The sequence below is a fragment of the Somniosus microcephalus genome, chromosome 22, assembly GCF_052327205.1.
Source record: "Somniosus microcephalus isolate GS21.2 chromosome 22, FLI_Smic_1.0, whole genome shotgun sequence".
In the NCBI taxonomy this organism is placed as follows: domain Eukaryota; kingdom Metazoa; phylum Chordata; class Chondrichthyes; order Squaliformes; family Somniosidae; genus Somniosus; species Somniosus microcephalus.
In genome coordinates this window covers 35,545,746-35,569,383 of record NC_141008.1, presented here as the reverse complement: position 1 = coordinate 35,569,383, position 23,638 = coordinate 35,545,746, and the positions used below count along the sequence as shown (strand labels likewise).

Below are 23,638 nucleotides of genomic sequence, written 5' to 3'. Positions count from 1 at the left end.
AGAGTAGGGGGAAAGGGTAGCTCAGGTACCAGCTCCCTGGAGGGTGAGGTCGAACACAAGTTCTGCTGTAGAGGTCTCATGTGTGCACTTCGATGGGCCAGGCTACAGAAAGTGGCTGATGGATATGCACAATAAAATGCTTGGTGCATTGGCAGGCCTGTCAGAAAGCCTGTGTGTAATGTCAAGGAGTATGGAGGAGTCCGGCACCAACTTGGCACAGAGCTTTGTGCAGAGCCTGGAGCCCATCTTTTCCAGCATGGAAGTGATGGCCAACTTCATTAGCACACTTTCAGACCCAACCAGGGTGCAGCATTTAATGGCTGATGTCTCAGCTTCCATTATAGCAGAAGCCACCCAACATCTGGGTGCTGCAGTGGAAGCTCAGACTTATGTCATGCAAGCACAGCTTGCTGCCATCGTGGTTTGCAGGGTGTCACAGGAGTCCAGCAATCTGTCCTCCAACAGATTACTAGGATTGCTGAGTCGGGGGAGTGGCAGGGGCTCAGTGGAGCACAAACCTGCTGTCCTCTTTCAGGATGACAGCATTCGTCCTCCCACCCCTGCCACTCCGCCAGTGCCCTTGCTGTTGCCTGCCAGCCCAGACCGCTGCCGCCTTTGCCGAGATGGTGCAGTCCAAAGCCGGGCCGTCTAGACCCAGAGCTGCTCAAGGTCATCCTCCAAGGCCATCTGCAGTCTCTTCCACTGAAAGTCAGCAGCCTTCCACCAGCCATGCTGCAGCCACTGAGGTAGCACTGCGCAGGAGCACTAGGAAAGGCAGTAAGGCAATGCAATATGGCATGATTTCATTTATAAATTTGGTTGGGAGTGTTTATTTTGCGGTGACTTTTATTTTTGCATTGTGGCCAAGTGGACGCTATGATGGTCATTGACAGAGGGAAGTCTTAAACTTAAATAAAGCCAATTACATAGGTATGAGGAGCGAATTGGCTAAGGTAGATTGGAAAAATAGAATAGATTAAAAGGTATGGCAGTAGATAAGCAATGGCTGGTATTTAAAGTAGTATTTCATAATTCTCAACAAAAATACATTCCATTGAGAAACAAAAACTCCACGGGAAAAGTGATCCAGCTAAAGAAGTTAAGGATAGCATTAGATTGAAAGAAGAAGCTTATAATGTTGCAAAGAATAATAGTAAGCCTGAGGATTGGGAGAGTTTCAGAAACCAGCAAAGGTTGACCAAAAAATTGATAAAATGGGAAAAAATAGAACATGAGAGAAAACTAGCAAGAAATATAAAAGCAGATTGTAAGAGTTTCTACAAATATGTAAAAAGGAAAAAAGTAGCAAAAGTAAACGTTGGTCCCTTAGAGGCCGAGACCAGAGAAATTATGATGGGGAATAAGGAAATGGCAGAAACGGTAAACAAATACTTAGTATCTGTCTTCACAGTAGAAGACACAAAAAGCATACCAAAAATGGTGGGGAACCAAGGGTTTAATGAGGGTGAAGAACTTAACGTAATTAATATAAGTAGAGAAAAAGTACTAGAGAAACTAATGGGACTAAAAGCCGACAAATCCCCTGGACCTGATGGCCTACATCCTAGGGTTTTAAAGAGGTGGTTGAAGAGATAGTGGATGCATTGGTTATGATCTTACGAAATTCCCTAGATTCTGGAGAGGTCCCAGCGGATTGGAAGGTCGCAAATGTAACACCGCTATTCAAGAAAGAAGGGAGAGAAAAAAAAACAGGAAACTACAGGCCAGTTAACCTGACATCAGTCGTCGGGAAAATGCTGGAATCCATTGTTCAGGAAGTGGTATCAAGTCACTTAGAAAATCATAACATGATTAGGCAGAGTCAACATTGATTTATGAAAGGGAAATCGTGTTTGACAAATTTATTAGAGTTTTTTGAGGATGTAACTAGCAGGGTAGATAAAGGGAAACCAGTGGACAGAAAACAGAGAGTAGGGATAAACTGATCTTTTTCAGGTTGGCAGGCTGTAACTAGTGGGGTGCTGCAAGGATCAGTGTTGGGGCCACAGCTATTTACAATCTATATTAATGACCTAGATGAAGGGACTGAGTGTAATGTATCCAAGTTTGTTGATGATACAAAGCTAGGTGGGACAGTAAGCTGTGAGGAGAACACAAAGGCTTGGGGCGCTGACACTGAATATCAGCGCTCTTGGCGCCGCTGCGCCAGCCGCTGCGGAGCGGCAGGCTGCGGTACTGCAGGCCTCCTCCTTCTCTTAAGGGGGAGCTGCCTGCAACGGGGAGATCGCCGCTAGATAGTGCCGGCAAATGAGCCCGGCACCACGGAGAAGTGCCGGGCTCGCGGAAAGCGGGGGGGGGGGGGGGAAAAGGAGGTGCGGGCAGGCGGCCGCCGAAAAAGCGGCCGGCCGCACCTTCTGCTTTAAAGCGCCCCACTAAGGCAGCAGGACGGCCCCGTTTTCTGGTCGCTGTTTGCGGCCGCTTCGGAGGAGGCGGCCGCAACTAAATATGGGGATCGGGCCGGAACCGGGGCACTGCGCACACCGATGACGTCATCGGTGCCGGCGCAGCGCTAACGGCTACCGCCGCCAATACCGCTGCGCTGAATATCTGCGCAAACTCATTTCTGGCGCAAAATCACTCTTTAGGCGTTAACTGGGTGCAAAGCTGGCAGCGCCTTAATGAATTTCTAGGCCAAAGAGTCTACAAAGGGATATAGATAAAGTGAGTGGGCAGTAAGGTGGCAGATGGAGTATAATGTAGGGAATGTGAGGTTATTACTTTGGTAGGAAGAATAGAAAAACAGAATATTTTTTAAATGGTGAGAAACTTTCAAATGTTGGTGTTCAGAGAGGTTTGGATATCCTCGTGCAAGTAACACAGAAAGCTAGCATGCGGGTACAGCAAGCAATAAGGAAGGCAAATGGCATGTTGGCCTTTATTGCAAGGGGGTTCGAGTATAAGAGTAAGAAAGTCTTGCTACAATTGTACAGGGCCTTGATGAGACCACACCTGGAGTACTGTGCACAGTTCTGGTCTCCTTATCAAAGGAAGGATATACTTGCCTTGGAGGTGGTGCAACAAAGGTTTACTGGTATGATTCCTGGGATGAGAGGGCTGTCCTATGATGAGAGATTGTGTAGAATGGGCCGATACTCTAGAATTTAGAAGAATGAGAGGTGATCTCATTGAAACATACAAGATTCTGAAGGGGATTGACAGGGTTGATGCTGAGAGTGTGACGGGGGTGGGGAGCCACGGGGCCGTGTAGATACGGGGCCGTGCTCTCCGGGCAAGGTAGGTTCTGGACCCAAGTACAGAAACCAGGCTAGAGGCAAGTATACAATCTTTAAGGTACTTTACTAGATTCACACATAACTAGATTCATACAAGGAACACAACAATATACATAGAACTCGAGACAAGTTACAAAACGGCTAGTCAAGAATAGGAACTCAGGACAGCTTCCATGAGGCAACCTACTTGTCCATACTGAGCTGGGATAAGCTTACCACAAGCGCAACCAGCTTGCCGAGACGAGACTCGGGACAAGCTATCACGAGAGGCTGCCACAGGGGTAACAGGCTTATCAATACAGAGCTCAAGACAAGCGCCAACATGGCAACACGCTAGTCCAGCCCAGCACCTTATCAAGACCAAGAACAACAAGAACACAGACTTAGATACATCTTAAATACAGAGCTCGAGAACCATGGCAGCCAGCTAGTCAAAGCCAGCAGCCACAGAGCGAAGGCTAGTCCCCGGTTCCCCGGTTAGGACTGAGCACAGAGGAAAGCAACCACAGAACTTATATACCAAGAAAACCAGGTGAAACCCATGAACAGCTAACAGGCCGTTAAGAATTAACACAGGAGGCTAGGAACAATTAACAAAGGGCTAGAAACAATTAACAAAGGAACAAACAAGTGAAGGTGCCATCTAGAGGCTACAGAAGGAACTGACTGGCACCCTCACAGGACCCCCTCCCCTAGGAACGGCTCCTGACGTTCCCTCTGGACAATCAGGATGGCGACAGCGAAAATCCCTGAGGAGTTCAGGGGCGCTAATACACAGGGCTCGAATACACAGGGCTCGAATACACAGGGCTCGAATACACAGGGGCGAATCTTCTTAGCTTTTCAAGCAATGATATTCCCCATTCCAACTGTTCACAAACTGCAGATGTTCAAAAATCTCAAGACAAAATCATCCTCTTCATCCACTAGCGGCAGGGACATGTCATGACGATCATATGACCAAAATCTTTGTAAGCAACGAAGCCATCGTTTTCCAGAGTTAGCACGCTCAATGGATTATATTCCGAAGGGATGCAAGAAAGGCGAAGACTCGAGAATTTAACTTGTCCAAGAGAGCTTGAGAGTTTAATTGTCCAGGAGAACTCAAGAATGTCTTATCCAGTAGAGCTCGAAAGTTTCATTTGTCCAGAACAGCTCAAAAATTCAACTTATCCAGGAGAACTCGAGAGTCTATACGATCCAGAAGAACTCTAAAGTTTAACCTGTCCAGGAGAGCTTGAGAGTTTAATTTGTCCAGGAGAGCTTGAAAGTCTCTCTTTTGTAGGAGAATTTGAAAGCTTAACACAATAAAAGGTCCAAAAGACTTGAAAGTTCACTTGAATTTAGCAAAGGAGACTTGAAAATTTACTCAAAAAATCTAACAGTAGAGGCCCAGGAAGCTTGAGAATTACTTGGGGTTTAACACAGTAGAGACCCAGGAAGCTTGAGAATTTACTTGGGATTTAACACAGTAGAGGCCCAGGAAGCTTGAGAATTTACTTAGGGTTTAACACAGTAGAGGCCCAGGAAGCTTGAGAATTTACTTAGGGTTTAACACAGTAGAGGCCCAGGAAGCTTGAGAATTTACTTGGGGTTTAACACAGTAAAGGCCCAGGAAGCTTGAAAGTTAACTAGAAAGTAAACACAATGAAGGCCCAGGGAATTTGAAAGTTTACTCGAAATTTTAACACAATGAAGGCCCAGGAGACTTGAGAGTTCACCTGGGGGTCTAATACAGTAAAGGCCCAGGAGACTCAAAAGTTTTACTTGAAAGTTTAACACTATGAAGGCCCAACAGACTTGAAAATTCACTCGAAAATTTAACACAAGACTTGAAAGTACACTTGAAAACTTAACACAGTGGGGGTCTTCTTCCTAGGAGACTCAAAATTAAACACTGACACAGCGGGGAGTCTACGTCCTAGGAGACCAAATATTTGCCCAAAACAGCTCAAAAAATTAACTCGAGAGTTTCAAACCTTAGCCGGTTGGTTTCTACTGGGTCCATGTATGGCTCAGTCCTACTGTGACGGGGGTGGGGAGCCACGGGGCCGTGTAGATACGGGGCCGTGCTCTCCGGGCAAGGTAGGTTCTGGACCCAAGTACAGAAACCAGGCTAGAGGCAAGTATACAATCTTTAAGGTACTTTACTAGATTCACACATAACTAGATTCATACAAGGAACACAACAATATACATAGAACTCGAGACAAGTTACAAAACGGCTAGTCAAGAATAGGAACTCAGGACAGCTTCCATGAGGCAACCTACTTGTCCATACTGAGCTGGGATAAGCTTACCACAAGCGCAACCAGCTTGCCGAGACGAGACTCGGGACAAGCTATCACGAGGGGCTGCCACAGGGGTAACAGGCTTATCAATACAGAGCTCAAGACAAGCGCCAACATGGCAACACGCTAGTCCAGCCCAGCACTTTATCAAGACCAAGAACAACAAGAACACAGACTTAGATACATCTTAAATACAGAGCTCGAGAACCATGGCAGCCAGCTAGTCAAAGCCAGCAGCCACAGAGCAAAGGCTAGTCCGCTGTTCCCCGGTTAGGACTGAGCACAGAGGAAAGCAACCACAGAACTTATTGATGCGCTATCAATTACTCATAAAAGACTGAGAGTTAGAAGAGTAACTAAAGGCTTTTATTAACAACAGAATGGAGGTCTGCCTCGCGTGGTCGACCGGTCCAGGATACAAAGGGCTGGGGAGCAGTCACCTTTATACTAGGACCTGTGGGAGGAGTCAGCCGAGGCATGTCCAGGCATGTACACAGTGGAATACAAACAGGACAAACAGGAATACAAACAGTGGTTTACCACATTCACCCCTTGTTTAAAATTGAGTTCGGCGGGGTGAAGTGTATTAAAAGTTAGTGTATTGGAGTCTCTCCGGAGGTCTTGTCTGCCGCTGTGATCGGCGTGGCGACGGCAGGGGTAGTGAAGCTTCCGGCGTCGAGTCCAGCGTAGGCTGTAGCACAGGCGTGTCGTCCTCGTAGATGTCGAGCGGGTCGCGGGGCCCAGGCCTGCCGTCTGCTGGGGCTGGATATCAGATCGTCGGGGGGGGGTGGTAGTGGGTAGTGGGTTACTGCGGCCCCCGAGGGTGCAAGGTCTCTTATGGAGACTGTGTCCTCCCGCCCGTCCGGGTATGCGATGTAAGCATACTGGGGGTTGGCGTGGAGGAGGTCGACCCTCTCGACCAGGGGGTCCGTTTTATGGGTCCTCACGTGTCTTCTCAGTAGGACCGGCCCTGGGGACGTCAGCCATGGCGGTAGCGATGTCCCCGATGTGGACTTCCTTGGGAAGACAAACATTTTCTCATGAGGGGTGGCGTTAGTGGCAGTGCAGAGCAGTGACCGAATAGAGTGGAGCGCATCGGGGAGCACATCCTGCCAGCGGGAGGTTGGAAGGCCCCTAGACTTTAAGGCTAGCAGGACGGCCTTCCAAACTGTCGCATTTTCTCTTTCCACCTGTCCGTTCCCCCGGGGGCTGTAACTGGTGGTCCTGCTTGTGGCAATACCCCTAGTTAGCAGGTACTGACGGAGTTCGTCGCTCATAAACGATGAGCCCCAGTCGCTATGGATATAGCTGGGGAAGCCGAACAGGGTGAAGAGGTTGTTCAGACATTTAATGACCGTGGCACTGGTCATGTCCGGGCAGGAGAAGGCGAACGGGAAACGGGAGTACTCATCAATAATATTGAGGAAGTACACATTGCGGTCGGAGGAGGGGAGAGGCCCTTTAAAATCAACGCTCAGGCGCTCGAAGAGGCGAGTGGCTTTTATCAGGTGGGCCCTGTCTGGTCTATAAAAGTGCGGTTTGCACTCAGCGCAGACTTGGCAGTTCCTGGTCATGGTCCTGACCTCCTCAATAGAGTAAGGCAGGTTGCGGGCCTTGATGAGGTGGAAGAACCTGGTGACCCCCGGGTGGCAGAGGTCATTGTGGAGGACCCGTAGTCTATCGATCTGCGCGCTGGCGCAGGTGCCACGCGATAGCGCATCCGGGGGTTCATTTAGCTTCCCGGGCCGGTACAAGATCTCGTAGTTGTAGGTGGAAAGTTCGATTCTCCACCTCAAGATCTTGTCATTTTTGATTTTGCCCCTCTGCTTGTTGTTAAACATAAAAGCAACTGAACGCTGGTCAGTGAGCAGGGTAAATCGTTTTCCGGCCAGGTAGTGCCTCCAATGACGCACAGCCTCCACAATCGCCTGGGCCTCCTTCTCAACAGCGGAGTGTCTGGTCTCCGGGCCTTGGAGGGTTCGTGAAAAGAAGGCCACGGGTCTCCCCGCCTGATTGAGGGTAGCGGCCAGGGCAAAGTCGGACGCGTCGCTTTCCACCTGGAAGGGGATGGATTCGTCCACTGCGTGCATGGTGGCTTTGGCAATGTCCTCCTTGATACGGTGGAAGGCTAAGCGGGCCTCTGCCGTCAAGGGAAAAGAGGTGGACTTGATCAGCGGATGGGCCTTGTCCGCATAGTAGGGGACCCACTGGGCGTAATAGGAGAAAAACCCTAGGCACCTCTTCAGGGCCTTGAGGCAGTGGGAGTTCCATAAGGGGACGCATCCGGTCGGGGTCGGGGCCGATGACTCCGTGTTCCACAACAAAGCCAAGGATGGCGAGGCGGTTTGTGCGGAATATGCCCTTCTCCTTGTTATATGTCAGGTTTAGGAGTTGGGCGGTGCGGAGGAATTTTTCGAGGTTTGCGTCATGGTCCTGCAAGTCACGGCCGCAGATGGTCACATTGTCCAGATATGGGAAAGTGGCCTGCAACGCATTTTGATCTACCATCCGGTCCATCTCCCTTTGGAAGACAGAGACCCCGTTGGTGACGCCAAAGGGAACCCTAAGGAAGTGATAGAGGCGGCCGTTTGCCTCAAAGGCAGTGTACTGGCGGTCCTCAGGGCGGATGGGGAGCTGGTGGTACGCTGATTTCAGGTCAGTGGTCGAGAAGACGCGGTACTGCGCGATCTGGTTGACCATATCAGCTATACGGGGGAGTGGGTAGGCGTCCAGCAGGGTGTAGCGATTTATTGTCTGGCTGTAGTCGATGACCAGGCGCTGCTTCTCGCCGGTCTTAACGACCACAACCTGGGCTCGCCAGGGGCTGGTGCTGCCCTCAATAATCCCTTCTTTCAGGAGCCGCTCCACTTCGGTTTTAATGAAAACCCTGTCCCCGGCACTGTATCGCCTGCTCTTTGTGGCGATGGGCTTACAGTCGGGGGTGAGGTTAGCAAACAGTGGGGGGGGGGTGACCCTGAGTGTGGAGAGGTTGCACCTGGTGCGCGGCGGGCAATTTGGAAGCTGCTGGCTGCGGACTGTGAGTGGGGGTAGGGGTCCACCGTACGCCATCGTAACACTTTTAAGGTGGCACTGAAAATCTAACCCCAGCAGGACGGCAGCGCGGAGGTCAGGCAGGACCAGAAGTTTAAAATGATTGTACACGGTCCCGTCTACTACGAGTGTCACCACGCAGTAGCCGCCGATGTCCGCCGACTGGGACTCGGAGGCCATAGAAATCCGCTGGTGCGCAGGCAGGACTGGGAGAGAGCAACGCCGCACCGTGTCGGGGTGGATGAAGCTCTCCGTGCTCCCAGAGTCAAAAAGGCAGATTGTATCGTGACCATTTACCTTAATGTCCATTGTGGAACTGGCCAGTTGGTGCGGTCTCGCTTGGTCCAGTGTAACGGATGCCAGCGTAGGGGTCGGTGTGTCGCTGCGGGTATCAGATGAGGCGGTGTCGGGGGCCTGCTGCGTCCCGGCTGTCGTCCAAGATGGCGGCGTCCATGGTCCCCATGTGGCTGGAGGCGTCCAAAATGGCTGCTGTACCGGTGATTCGCACATGGCCGGGGAGGTCCAAGATGGCGGCCCGCATGGCCCACACACGGCGCTGCTGGGGTTCGGGGTGGCTTTGGCCCTGCAGACGCTAGCGTAGTGTCCCTTCTTCCCGCAGCCCGAGCAGATCGCGTTTTTCGCCGGGCAGCGCGCTCTGGGGTGTTTTGCCTGGCCACAGAAGTAGCATTTCTGGCCTTGGGGCACTGCTGTCTGGCCTTGGGACACTGCTGCGGTAGTTGGGCCGTTGTTGGGGTGTGGCTGGGGTGGCACGGCGCTATGAGGCGGTCCTACCGTGTCCCAGGCTGTCATTCCCCGCGGCGTCCACGGTGCAGAGGAGTAGGCATCCATGCCCTGGTAGGCTGCACCCAATGATAGTGCGAGTTCAGAGGCCTTGTTGAGGTCGAGGTCACTCTGCTCCAACAGTCGCTGTCGGGTGTAATTGGATCTGTGGCCCGCTACAAAAGCGTCCCGGATAAGTTCCTCTGTGTACACGGCGGCCTTTACATCCTTACAACCACAGGCCTGGCCAAGCACAGACAGTGCCTGAAGGTATTCCACGGTCGATTCCCCAGGTTGTTGTTTACGACTCCCCAGGAGGTGCCTGGCGTACACTTCGTTCACTGGGCGCGTGTACTGGTCCTTGAGGAGCTTGATAGCGTCCGCGTACGAGGTCGCGTCTTGGATGACCGAGTACACTCGGTGGTTCACTTTGGAGGTCAGGACATCCAGTTTGTCCTCGTCCGATTTGATTGCTTCGGAGGCGGTCAGGAATTTTTCGAAACACTTAAGCCAGTGAGTAAACTTGGTGGATGAGTCCGCCTCCCGATGATCTAAGTCCAGGCATGCTGGTGTGAGGATCTTCTCCATTATAAAAATGTTGTTAATAAAATTGATGCGCTATCAATTACTCATAAAAGACTGAGAGTTAGAAGAGTAACTAAAGGCTTTTATTAACAACAGAATGGAGGTCTGCCTCGCGTGGTCGACCGGTCCAGGATACAAAGGGCTGGGGAGCAGTCACCTTTATACTAGGACCTGTGGGAGGAGTCAGCCGAGGCATGTCCAGGCATGTACACAGTGGAATACAAACAGGACAAACAGGAATACAAACAGTGGTTTACCACACTTATATACCAAGAAAACCAGGTGAAACCCATGAACAGCTAACAGGCCGTTAAGAATTAACACGGGAGGCTAGGAACAATTAACAAAGGGCTAGAAACAATTAACAAAGGAACAAACAAGTGAAGGTGCCATCTAGAGGCTACAGAAGGAACTGACTGGCACCCTCACACAACCTCATTGCAGACCTTGCTCTCTGAGGAGCAGGTTGTGCTGCTGCTGAGCTGCTGTGTGGAGAGTGTGTGGTCGCCTTGGCCTGGGAGTGGAGGGGAAGGAGTGACCCCAGGCCACCACTACCAGCAACCTACCATCTACATTCAACCATCTACATCTACCGAGGTGCCTGGGGAGAGAGGGGGAGAGGACAGAGGAGGCCAGCATTACACCTGGAGAGGCCTTTCCATCACTGCCTCCCAATTTGGCCTCCAGTCCAGGAGAGGGAGAGAGGGGAGAGGAACACCACTCAGCTCCAACTTGGAAGGAGGGGAGGAGCTGCATCCTTCAACATCTGCAGGTGGGTGTCTTTTGTGCATTCCCCTAAAGACTTTGTATTCTGGGCGGGGGGAGGAAAGAAGACGGGCCGGAAAGCCTGGCCTGGGTTGGTTGGAGCCTGCCCAGGTGAAGCTTTTTCCCTTACATTGAGAAGACCTGGTGTGGGGCTGAGCCTGGGCTTTCTCCAGCCTACCCAGGCGAAGACATCTTCTCCCCCTGCCCGAAGACCATCTGCATAAGACTTTGTATTTCCATCGGGGAGTGCACCCTGCCGACACCCACCCACCGAATACCACCTTGAGTGGGGACCCTGCCTTTGCGGCCCCCCCTCCTTCCCACCCCTCCCCTCTCTCTCTTTGCCTCTCTGAAAAGGCACCTCCTTTTAAATCTACTAATTGCCACTTGAGCAGAGGGAAGGAAGGCCCCTCTCCCAATTAATTCCATCAGGGGGAGAGGCGGGCCAGTTACTTTACACTCCCTCTGCTCAAGGGAAGACTTTTTACCTTACTAAGGCCATTAACACCTTCAGGCCTGTGACTTGGGGTGTGTGTAGCTCTTTAAAGAACCACCCCATTATGGCTTGCACATCTTCGGCGGTGACGGGGCCGGCAATGACTTATGCGGCAGCGACGGCCAAAGCCACGGCTGCTCCCGCTTCTGCTGCTGCCCCGTCGCCGTTCCGACTTATAACAAAGAAGCTTGGGGCGAAGAGCTACACCCACCCCAACATGACCATCGAGGCGTGCGTGAAGGCCATGGCTGGGGTTGTCGGCCCTCCAGCCATACTCGCCGCCTCGAAAATGTATGGGAAGGCTGTGTTCTTCCTGGAGTCGGAGCGGGCGGTGGCCCTGGCCATCGCCAAAGGGCTCACCGTGGGCGGGACCTTCCTGCCGGTGGACCCTCTCGAGGCCACCGCGCAGAGGGTCGTATTATCGAACGTCCCACCCTACATCTCGAGTGAGCTCCTCCTCCCCCACTTGCTCCAACTTGGGGAGGTGAGGTCGGGGATCACGCCGATCCCGCTCGGATTCCGGGAAGCCAGCCTTCGCCATGTCTTCTCCTTCCGGCGCCAGGCCTTCGTTCAGCTGGCGCGGGAGGGGGAGACTGACGGGGCTTTTTCGGTCCTCCATGAGGGGACCCTTCACCGCATCTTCTGGACGACGGACGGCGTGCGGTGCCACGCCTGCAAGGAGGTGGGGCATATACGAAAAAACTGCCCCGCCTCCAAGGCCGCCAGGTCGTCTGGCATGACCGAGGCTGGCGCCGCCGCCGCTCCTCCCCCCGGGTCTGGCCGCGCCCCCCCCAAACAAATACTACCGAGGTGCGGTCGTCGGAGGAGGTCGATGCCATCCAGGCCTCCGGCGAGGGGGAGGAAGTGCGTCCGGTCGGGAAGAGGGCGCGGAAAAATAAACACCGTGGGGTGGGCCCCCCCAGGGAGGGCGTGCCCCTGGATTTGGAGCCCCTGACACCCGAGCGCGTTACCGCATTAATTAGGGAGGGCGAGAGTGGGAGGGACCTCGTGCCCGAGACCGCCGAGGCGGGAGCGCCAGAACCTGCGGCTGGGCTCGGGCCCGAGGGACCCGACGAACCTGCTCCACCGGAGGGAGCAGGGGAGGCCGCTGCAGAAATGGAGGTCTCCCCCCTATCCCTCCACTTTAAAAAGAAGGCGCGACCCCCAGGAGGAGGAGGAGGACCAGGAGGAGGAAGGTCCCTCCGGTCAGGGGGAGTCGTCGCCCGCCGCGGGTACTGCGCCCCACCCCACCGCTGTCACCATCATGAGCGATCGGCAGGGGTCGCCTGTCCCTGGGGAGGCTGAGGCAGAGGTGTCTGCCCAGCTCGTGCCTCCCGGGGATGGGGACGAGACCCTGCCCATGGGGGGGGTCGCGGAACAACCCGCGGACGTAATCGATCCCCTTTCGGTGGCGTTACCCCTCAACGAGTCGGGCGGCCTGGAGTCTGGGTCGGGCGAGCTCGCGGAAGATGAGCTCGCCCAAAGTGGCCCGGACATTTCCCAGGTGCTGCTCGACCTCGTCGAGGATTTCGCAAGAAATACCCCTTCTGCTGGGTCGGAGGCCGGTGGCGCGGTAGAGGAAGGCCCTCTGTCTGTGTCTCTGGCGCCGGGCGACTTGGAGGAGCTCGGATTTACATATTCTCCGGTCTCTCCGGTCGTTCCGGCGCCTGGGGGCTCCGAACCGCCGCCGTCTTCTGGCCCGGCACCCCTGCAGGAGCCCAGGGAAGAATCCTCCGCCACCAATCCTGGGGGTGGGATCCGGGCGGAGGCGGGGCCAGCCGTTGCGGCCGAGCCGTTCACTGCGCTCTGCGTGACGGACGGGTCGGCCGCCGGTGGCGACCCCCCGGAGGAGGACGGGGTCTCGGTGGTGGGGGCGGAGGACGACTGGGATTCCATCGCCGATGAGGCGATGGATGACCTCCCGTCCCTCGCCGGGACCCCCCTCATTCCCATCAAGGAACTCCGGGACTTTGTGGCCACGTGCCAGGGTCGTCACAGGACTCGGGTGGCCCTCGACAGATGGTCGGACCTGGCGCTGCTCATCGGGTCGGCCCGCACCGCCGTCAAAGCCATGGACGCGGGTGCGGGTGTGAGCCCGCTCGGGCTGCGTCAGCTCCGGTCCTTCCTCACTGGGCTGCTAAGGGAGTGGCGGTCGACTAGCGGCCGCTCTCCCTTCCCCCGTTAGATATAAGTAGAGGTTGATCTATGCTTCTGAGATGAAGATAACCATAGCCAGCCTCAACATCAACAGCAGCAGGGAAGCTAGCCGCAGATTTAATAACTTTTCGGTCCTTCGGGACAGGAAGTATGCGGTGTGCTTCCTGCAAGAAACCCACACCATTCCGGGAGACGAGGCCACGTGGCTCCTGGAGTGGCAAGGAGGGGTCAGCATGAGTCACCTCTCCAGTGCTTCCAGTGGGGTGGCTATCTTGCTGGCCCCGCATTTTCAGCCGGAGATCTTGGGGGTCAAGGAGCTCGTGCCGGGCCTCTTGCTCCAGGTCACTGTTCGCCTGGGGGGGCGTGCCGCTCCATCTAGTGAACGTGTACGCCCCTGGGGCCGGTGCGCAGCAAGCGCGCTTCTTTGTAGAAGTGTCCACTCTTCTGGGCTCCATCGACGCAGGCGAGTGCGTCATCCTCGGGGGGGATTTTAATTGTACCCTCGAGGCGAGGGACCGCACGGGCACCCTGCCATGCCCGGCGGCGATGGAGAAGTTGAGGGACCTGGTCGGGTCCCTCGACTTGGTGGACATCTGGCGAAATCTCCATCCCGACTCCAGCGCCTTCACTTGCGTGAGGTCTGGGAGAGGAGCGTCCAGAATCGACCGCCTCTACATTTCCCGGGCATACGTCTCCTGCGTTCCGGCGGCTTCCTTGCGGCCGGTGCCGTGCACGGACCACCACCTGGTGTGGGCGGAGCTCGTTCCGCTGCGCGCAGGGGGGGGGGTCCACGTATTGGCACTTTAACAACCTGCTGCTGGAGGACGCACGGTTCCGGGATTCGTTTAGTCGGTTCTGGGCCGGCTGGAGAAGGAAGCGGGGGGGCTTCCCCTCCTTGAGGCTATGGTGGGATGTGGGCAAGGCTCACATCCGTCTCTTCTGTCAGGAGTACGCAAAGGGGTCGACCAAGAGGCGGGAGGCCCGGGTCGGGCAGTTGGAGAAGGAGGTGCTCGACCTGGAGTCCCGTCTCGGTCAAGTCTTCGAGGACCCGGCCCTGCGGATGGTGTACGAAGAGAAGAAGGGCGCGCTGAAGGACCTGCAGCTTGTCGGGTCCCGAGGCGCGTACGTGAGGTCGCGGATCCAGTTCCTGCGGGACCTGGACCGCGGCTCCCCCTTCTTCTACTCGCTGGAAAAAAGACGGGGGGTCAGTAAGCAGCTCTTGGAGCTGCTGGCCGACGACGGATCTCTGGTCTCGGATCCGGAGGGAATCCGTGCAGAGACCCGCGCTTATTACGGGGCTCTGTTCTCTCCGGATCCGTCCAGCGAGGATGCGCGCAGAGTTTTGTGGGAGGACCTGCCGAAGGTCGGCCTGGAGGACGCCGATAAATTGGACGCTCCTCTGAGTCTGGAGGAGCTGACCGGCGCCCTCCGCCAGCTCTCTAGGGGAAAGTCCCCGGGGCTGGACGGGCTGACCGTGGAGTTCCACAGGGCGTTCTGGGACGTCTTGGGGGGCGACTACGCGCGGGTCCTGGGGGAAAGTTTGGCGACAGGGGAGATGCCCCTCTCTTGGCACAGGGCGGTTATTGTCCTGCTGCCTAAGAGGGGTGATCTCCGCCTCCTTAAAAACTGGCGCCCGGTCTCCCTCCTCAGCACGGACTATAAAATTTTTGCCAGGGCTATGTCTGCTCACCTAGGCGCCGTGCTGGCCCACATGATCCACCCCAACCAGTCCTACACGGTCCCGGGCCGGACCATCCATGATAACATCCATCTGGTCCGGGACCTGGTCCACCATTCCCAGAGGGCTGGTCTGTCGGTCGCCTTCCTTTCCCTGGATCAGGAGAAGGCGTTCGACAGGGTGGATCACGAGTATCTCTTCGGGACTCTGCACGCATTCAGGTTCGGGACGCATTTTGTCGCCCGGATCCGACTTCTGTACGCTGCCGCGGAGTGTCTGATTAAAAAGTTAACGGGTCCTTGGCGGCGCCCCTTCGCTTCGGGAGGGGGGTGCGTCAGGGATGCCCCATGTCCGGCCAGTTATATGCCGTTTGCGTAGAGCCTTTCCTGCGCCTCTTGCGGAAGAGGTTGACGGGACTGGCTCTGCAAGGGCCGGGCGTGGAGGTGGTCCTCTCGGCTTACGCCGATGACGTGCTCCTCACGGTCACGGATCCCGCTGACTTGCGGAGGATGCGGGAATGCCAGCAGATTTACTCGGACGCATCCTCCGCCAAGATCAACTGGGAGAAATGTTCTGGACTCCTGGTGGGTCAGTGGCGGGTGGACTCCCTGCCGGAGGAGTTCAGGCCCTTCGCCTGGAGCACCACGCACCTCCTCTACTTGGGAGTCTACCTCAGCCCTGCCGAGGACGCCTGGCCGGCGAACTGGCAAGAGTTGGAGGCCAAAGTCACCACTCGCTTAGGACGCTGGACAGGATTGCTCCGAGTGTTGTCCTACAGGGGTCGAGCGATGGTCATAAACCAACTGGTGGCCGCCATGTTGTGGTACCGGTTCGTCACTTTGATCCCTCCCCCTGCGTTTGTCGCCAAGATACAGAAGAAGCTCGTCGACTTCTTCTGGGACAAAAGGAAGCACTGGGTCTCTGCCGCGGTTCTGAGTCTCCCGCTTAGGGAGGGCGGTCAGGCGTTGGTGTGCCTCCGCACCCAGGCTGCGACTTTCCGTCTTCAGACGCTGCAGAAATACCTGTACGTTGAGAATCCTCCGAGATGGTGTGCGCTGGCGACGTATTTTTTCCGCCAGCTGCACGGCCTCAATTACGACATGCAGCTCCTGTTTTTGGAAGTGGGCGGCAGGCGTGCCAGCCTGTGGGAGCTGCCCGTCTTCTACCAGGAACTGCTATGGGTTTGGAACTACGTCGCCTCCAGGCGGAGCTCTCCCCCGTCAGGAATGGCAGCTGTCCTCCGGGAGCCGCTGTTCAGGAATCCGCACCTCCACGTCCGCGAGTTCGGGTGGCTGGCGGAACGCAGGGCTGTGCCTGGCAGGGTGACTAGAGTCGGGGACCTACTCGATGGCGGAGGAGCGGGCTGGATGGCGCCGGAGGAGTTGGCGCGGCGCATGTCTTGGGACAACGTCCGGCTCGCGGTCGATGCCATCGAGGCGGTGAAAGCGACGCTGCACCCCGGCGCCACGAGGTGTATCGAGGCGGCTCAAGCGCGTGGGGCGATCCCGCCCGAGCTTTCCCCCGTTCGGACGGAATTCCTTATCGGCGCCCTGCCCCGAAGCCCCCCTCGGGTACCGGCGCCTCACAACTTGAGCCGTCTCGAGGAGATGCCCTCCGTGCCTTTTCATTCTGCACGGAGGGGTTTCCTGTACGGGCTGCTCCTGCACACCTTCCACTTTGTCATCTTCGCCTGCCGTCCGGGCACCGTTTTGCCTTCCGGCGGAGGCGGAGGTCCTCAATGGAGGGCTCTCTATGCGGGAGTCCTCCCTTGTTCTATTGGGGACTTGGCCTGGAGGGTGTTGCACGGAGCAGTCCCGTGCAATATATTGTTAAATAGATTCACAGACACCCAGACCGCCTGTTTGTTCTGCGGTCTGGAGGAGTCAGTTTTCCATGTTTATGTTCAATGTGTGAGGTTGCAGCCCCTCTTCCATTATTTGAAGGGGCTGCTCCTCGATTTTTGGTTGCACTTCAGTCCCACGCTCTTGATCTACGGTCACCCGGTGCGGAGGGGAGCGGGCAGGTTGGAGGACCTCCTCGTGGGTCTGCTCCTGGGCCTGGCGAAAAAAGCCATCAATTGGTCCAGGCAGCGGGCGGTCGAGGGGGTCATCCGGCCAGATTGCCTCCCTCTCTTCCGTGGCCATGTTCGCGCCCGGGTGGCCCTGGAGATGGAGCACGCGGTGTCCGCCGGCGCGCTCGAGCACTTCCGTGACCGATGGGCGCCGCGGGGACTGGAGTGCATAATTGGATTAAACGACCAAATTTTAATTTGATTTGTTAAGCTTTAGTTAAAGATTTATTAGAGTTTTAGTTACAGTTTATTTGTTCAATTTATTTTGGTCCTACAAAAGAGGAACAATTAACAAAGGAACAAACAAGTGAAGGTGCCATCTAGAGGCTACAGAAGGAACTGACTGGCACCCTCACAGAGAGGTTGTTTCCCTGGCTGGAGTGTCTAGAACTAGGGGGCATAATCTCAGGATAAGGGGTAGGCCATTTAAGACTGAGATGAGGAGGAATTTCTTCACTCAGAGGGCTGTGAATCTTTGGAATTCTCTGCCCCAGAGGGCTGTGAATGCTGAGTCTTTGAGTATTTTCAAGGCTGAGATAGATAGATTTTTGGACTCTAGTGGAATCAAGGGATATGGAGATCGGGTGGGAAAGTGGAGTTGAGGTCGATGATCAGCCATGATCTTATTGAATGGCGGAGCAGGCTCGAGGGGCCATATGGCCTACTCCTGCTCTTACTTCTTATGTCCTTATGAAGTTAGGTGTGGAACTGTTGGTGAATGTGGAATTGGGGGTGCATTAACTGATATCGCAACCGGAGGAGTTGGTCACGGGCCAGAAAGGGTTGCCTCCTTCCTTCCACTTCCTCAGCTGGTCGCCGTACAGCTGGTGGCAGAGGCTGTGCCCTCATGTTGGCGAGGTTGTACAGCATGCAGCAGACCACTACGAATATTAACACCTGCTCTGCTGAGTACTGCAGGGCTCCTCCAGAGCAGTCCAGGCAGCGGAAACGTTGCTTCAGCATGCCAATGGTCTGCTCGATGATATTTTGTGTGGCAGCATGGCTTTCATGGTATGAATGCTACCTACGTGTGCGTGGGTTGCGCACCAGAGTCATGGGTCACGTTGTTAATGGATTGCCCTGGTCACCCAATAGCCACCCTCTGATTTGTTGCGATGATTCAAATATAGATGGGACAGCGCACTGCCACAGAACAAAGGCATCATGACTGCTTCCAAGGTACGGGCATTGACCTGCATGATTCGCTGAGTATGGTCGCACACCAGCTGGACGTCGAGGGAGTGGAAGCCCTTTCGGTTGCAGTACATCTCAGAGTTGACATGCAATGCCTGCAAAGCGACGTTCGTGGAGTCAATAGCACCCTGCACAACGGAGAAGTCTGCAATCCTCATGAAGCCGCATGCTCGCTCCGCCTGCTGTTCTCTGGCCAGAGAGAAGGAAATATATTCAGCTCTCTCGGAATACAGAGCCTCGGTTACCTCTCTTATGCAACAGTGCACAGCAAACTGGGAGATGTTGCAAATATCTCCTGCTCCAGCCTGGAAGGAGCCCGACGCATAAAAGTTCAAGGCCACCGTCACTTTCACAGCCACTGGTAATGCGGTCCTCGTACTGCTCTGAGGTTGCAGTTGTGGCTGCAGCAGGTGGCAGATTTCAGTTAGGACATCCTTGGTGAAACACAAGACATCAGACACACTGTTCCTTGCGGAGGTTCAGGTAGGCGTATTCTCCCTGAACAGCCTGGGAGAATATGGCCTCCTGCTGAGAGCCCTTCTCCCCCTTCGCCCTCTTCCCACAGCTTGTCCTGTTCTGTGTCACCTCTGCTCATTCTCCATGTCATGCAGTAGGCCAAGTGGCAGGCATACAAGTGCACCCATGTCTTGGGCAAGTAGTCTGTGCAGAATCCTTGAAGTCAGGACAAAGTCCTTCTGCATCTGCCACACCACTCCCTGTAGACTTTAGCAATTTGAAAGAACTGTATAAACCACCAAACTCTTCTACAAACTCAGCAAAAGCCAATAGAAATCAATCAGCAACTAACCTGCAAGATGGTGATGATCCCTTTAAATAGCGCTGGTGGGGGGACCGATACCCGACCCCGGGGGGGTTGAGTTCCGATCCCCAGGGTAGGTTGGGGGCAGTTGACCACCCCCCTCCCATGGGGAGGGACGGGCTGCTAGTGGGTGAGCTGGGGAGGCCGGGAAGAAGCACTCCTGCTCCTCCCGGCCCACAAGGATTGCTCCCCGAGGCAGTGCTCACCTCGCTGCAGCTACTGGGAATCCCGAGCCCCGGAATTCCCGGCGGGCTGCAGTAAAACCTCCACAGCAGGTTAAAGCCGAGTCTTCAAGGCCTCATTATCATACTTAAAATGCCAACCTTCCTCCTGGCAACGGGTTGGCTGCCTGGCCCCAATCCCGTCTGAGTAAAAGGTGAAAGTGGGAGGGTTGGAGGCGGGTTGGGTCAGGATTTAGATTTTTAAAACTTTAACTAGCCCCGCGCTCCTAACCACCAGTTTCTTCATGTTAAAATTCCCCCCCCATAGAACTCAATTCTAACCCACTGCTCTACTACACCACGTTAAGACCAACAACAAAATGTCTGTGTTATTTTAACCTCGAAAGCACAAAGATCAGAATAGTATGTAAACAGTTTTTATTCAATGCCTGTAATAAACATTAAAGAGATACTTTTGGTCTAAATCCAAAGTTTCCTTCTATTATGCTATTCTTCATTGATTTTCACTTCAAATTAGCATTTTATGCAATCAGAATGACTATACTGCGTGCAGCGGAATTTGTCTCCTGCAGTCTGTATCTAAATTGGCAATGTCTCAGCAAGTACTCAATACAGAAAACTTACAAATCTATTAGCTACCTTTTACAATTGTGCTTATATTGTACACGATTCTGTAAATTAACAGTTCTGCATGAGTTTTATTAACATTAAAAACAAACTAGTAAAATTTCATCAGTGCTACAAATGAGAGGTATAAAAATATAATCAACCTATTGGTTCAGAACCATTTCGCTCAAGATAACTTTCATGACATTTAAAACAAAAAGCTGAAGGTCATCAATACTATAAATTAGCTGTAAAAATATAATCACCTTAACTTCTAACATACAGTTAAAATCAAACATCACAATGTCTTACACTTGTTACACACAGTAAAACATTGGGTCTACATTTTAATTTTCTTTGTAACTGCTAATAGTTCTTTTACCTAAAGGAGGTGTTGGGCTGCTTAAATATTCTAATTTAATTAAAACTAAATAAAATGCTTAGTAAATAAACTGGCATTGCAAGAATTTTTTTTTCCTTTTCATTGGACAGCGTTTCAGAAACAGTTAAAACCCAGTAATCAACAATCTCTTTCTGTAGTTCCGTAATTAAAAAATAAAAATACAATTTTCTTTAAGAGGTACATTTTCTTGGATATATCAGAACTTCATCTATTAGAGGCTACCAATTTAACTGATCATCCTCACCTGATTTCCTCAGGGAACTGAGCATTTGTTACTAGGAAACTAGAAATGTTTTGATGGTGCAGCAGTTTCAGAAATTGGTTGATTTTTGGGTACATGATCGGCTCCCCTACTAACGACAATGCACAGTGTTTCACCACCATGCCCTCCGCAAAACGTTCAGCCTTTACTCCAGGTACACCTGCAAAAACAACAGATATTTGTGTAAGATATTCATTTAACACATTTGTGGTATGTTTGGACTAGAATTATTTTGCCCAAGATCATTTTCTTGACATTTAAAACAAGCAGGAGGTCATCAATACTACAAGTTACATGTGCAAAAATATAATCCTCATAATTTTTAATATCTAGCTGATATCAAAAAGTCTTATGCTTGTCATACAGTAAAACAGGAGGTAAACTGGGTCTACATTTTACTTTTCTTTGTAACTGCTAATATTTCCCTCATGGGTTGTAATATAGCGATGTTCAAAGAGGGGTTTGTTCATTCCCTTATGTGATTCTAGTATTCAGACAAAATGGCAGTTCACCATTCACTGAAACTGATAAAACCAACAAAGATTCTTTTCTTTAATCGAACATTGTAACTTGGATAAAAATTATGAATCAAATAGTTTGAGTGAAGACATTGGGCCGTATATTTCGATCCCTACGGGTGTGTACGCGCTGTGTACACACCCATAGGGACATCGGAAATGCCGGTTTCAGGCATGCCAAGCGCATGCGCTGAAAACTGGCACTTCTGATCTATCAAGAATGTTCTTGACAGATTGGACGCCTGCCCTGCAGAAGGGCCTCTGCGGGCGGATAGTTCCGCTTTCTGGAGAACCTCCGCCCGCAGAAAACCCTTAGAAATCTTACGCCTGGTAAAAGCAGTAAGAGTTGAAAAAAAAAGTTTAAAACATTTTTTTTCACTCATTTATCATTTTATAAAAAAGGTTTATTTTTAGCCCTGTAAAAAACTTTAATTATTCTTTTCAAAAAATTAAATTTTTGTTTAAAATATTTAATTTATTGTAATTTCAACTCATTTTAAAAATGTGATTTAAAAAAAAATGTATTTAATGTTTTACAGTGTTTTTGGGGTGATCTCCATTCATATATTTGACAGGCCTATCTGTCAAGTGTATGAAGGGAGATTCCCTTCTTTGATTGGCTCCCCATGGCCCACGTGATCCCAGGGACGCTTGCGAACTGCCTGCACCTCTGGGATACGTGGGCCCTGTGCATTTCGAGTTGGAGAGGCCCAGGAACCTCGGAAGCCCTCAGGTAAGTCCGTAGATTTTTTCCAGATCGGAGGCCTCCGCACGCAGGAAGCCTCCGATCAGAAAATACGGGCCAATGTTTAGAAGTCATTCGGACTATGTTATCAGCATAGTATGCTATCTTACCAAAACAGTTACAACTTTAAAACACATGTTGGTGTGTTTGAGTGGCAGCTTAGAAAGGCCTTTAAATTGGCCTTTAATTGGTTAAACCACTTGAAAAGAATTCCACTTTCATGACAAATTACGGTACTAAAGCTAAGATTTTGTTATGGATCAAGCTCCATTAATGAAAGGTTATGCAAGGCTAAAGGTGGTGGCAAAGAACACTGCCTTCAAGATTAAATCTGGTTTGTTCTACCTGTTCTGACTGGCCCCGATCTGTCCTCCTTTCCAGAAAGTTCTAGAGTGCAAAGTGTTAGAAGCGTAAGATTTATGCACTAAGAAAAGCACCGTATAGCAGTTAAAAGGAAAGACTGAAGAAAGAAGTCAACAATGACCCACCATTTTTCTTAGTCACTGAAATTCCTACAGTACAAAATATGGTTTTAAATATTTGAAAAAATTTAAATTACATATTTCACAATTGCATGGATAATTTATGACCTGAATTGTGTGTCTTTTAAAGCCTACATTAAAGTTTTTACTTGAAGGCCTCAGCAAAAACCTGTTCTAGGACATGATGTTTTTGCCCAGAGCGATGATGCTTTTAGCTGAATTTAGAATATGCAGTCCGAGTATGTGCATTGCATCCAATTTCTCAGGATGCATCAGTACCATTTAGTAGCTGAAATGCTGCAATATTTTTCTGTAGCTTCTAACAGTTTTGGTTCCGTTATTTTTCAAAAGCCAGAGGACAAATTTTAGTAAAGTTTACATTTAGTGTGTTTTTTAAACTGAGTGGCTCTGCGATTTTTTAAATGAAGGTTACTTGGGTATGAGGGAAGAAGTGTGAAGGAAGAGACCGAGAGGATGGGGGAACAGTGGAGATTGTAGGGAGGGGAGAAGGGGGGGGGGGGGGGGGGGGGAGGGGAGGTGGAAAAAGAGGAGGATGTAGAGGGAGATCGGTGGAGAACAAAAGTCATCCCAACACCAATCTCTGGAACAGCCTGAGCAACACTCATTTACCACAACCCCTTGTTCCTGCCTTACGACGTCTCTTTATCCACACCATCACTTTCCCTTTTATGTTATGAACTCTAATTTTATCAACCAATTTTTCAGGTGGCATTTTATCACATGATTTCTGGAAGTCCAAAGAATTTGCATCTACCACATTCCACCCATACATATTATTGTCTCAAAAAGGTACATCAGGTTAGTCAGACATCACACATCCTTAGGATCACATTATTTATTTATTTTATGTCTAATTATGGTATCTGGTAACTTTTCTACTACTAACCCCAAGGTAGTAGCCTAGCTGAACCCTGGTCCTGTTTTTGAACAGAGGTGTATCCTTTGCTACCAGCTCCAATACTTCCCTCACTAACCTCCTTCTGTATTGTATATCTTCTAGTCCTGACAACAATGTTTAGCTTCCTCAGCCTCTTAGGAATTGTTACTTTATTAATTGCACTTTTGCTTCCTCGTGCACAAAGCCTTTGGGTCTTTGTTGATGCTGTAAATACTGAAGCAAAGTATTAATTAAGCAACTGTGTCATTTCTTTATCTATCATAATAATCTCACCATGCTCATTTTGGAGTGCCTGAGAGGAAAGGGTGTGGAAATCTGAGACCTGGGACTAGGGAGCATTTAGGATGGGCCTTGGATGCATGGGGGTGGAAGAAAATGC

General features: G+C 52.0%; 1 protein-coding gene across 4 annotated transcripts in view; it reads right to left on the bottom strand.

Annotated features, from left to right (window-relative positions):
• The window catches only part of tyw1 (tRNA-yW synthesizing protein 1 homolog (S. cerevisiae)), a 217,681-nt gene that overhangs the window by 106,624 nt on the left and 87,419 nt on the right, over positions 1–23,638 (bottom strand). For all 4 annotated transcript variants that reach the window (XM_085964469.1, XM_085964470.1, XM_085964468.1 and 1 more), the window contains exon 12: positions 20,578–20,755. In XM_085964469.1, the coding sequence (XP_085820595.1) occupies positions 20,578–20,755 (178 nt within the window). The remainder of the gene's footprint in view (positions 1–20,577; positions 20,756–23,638) is intronic.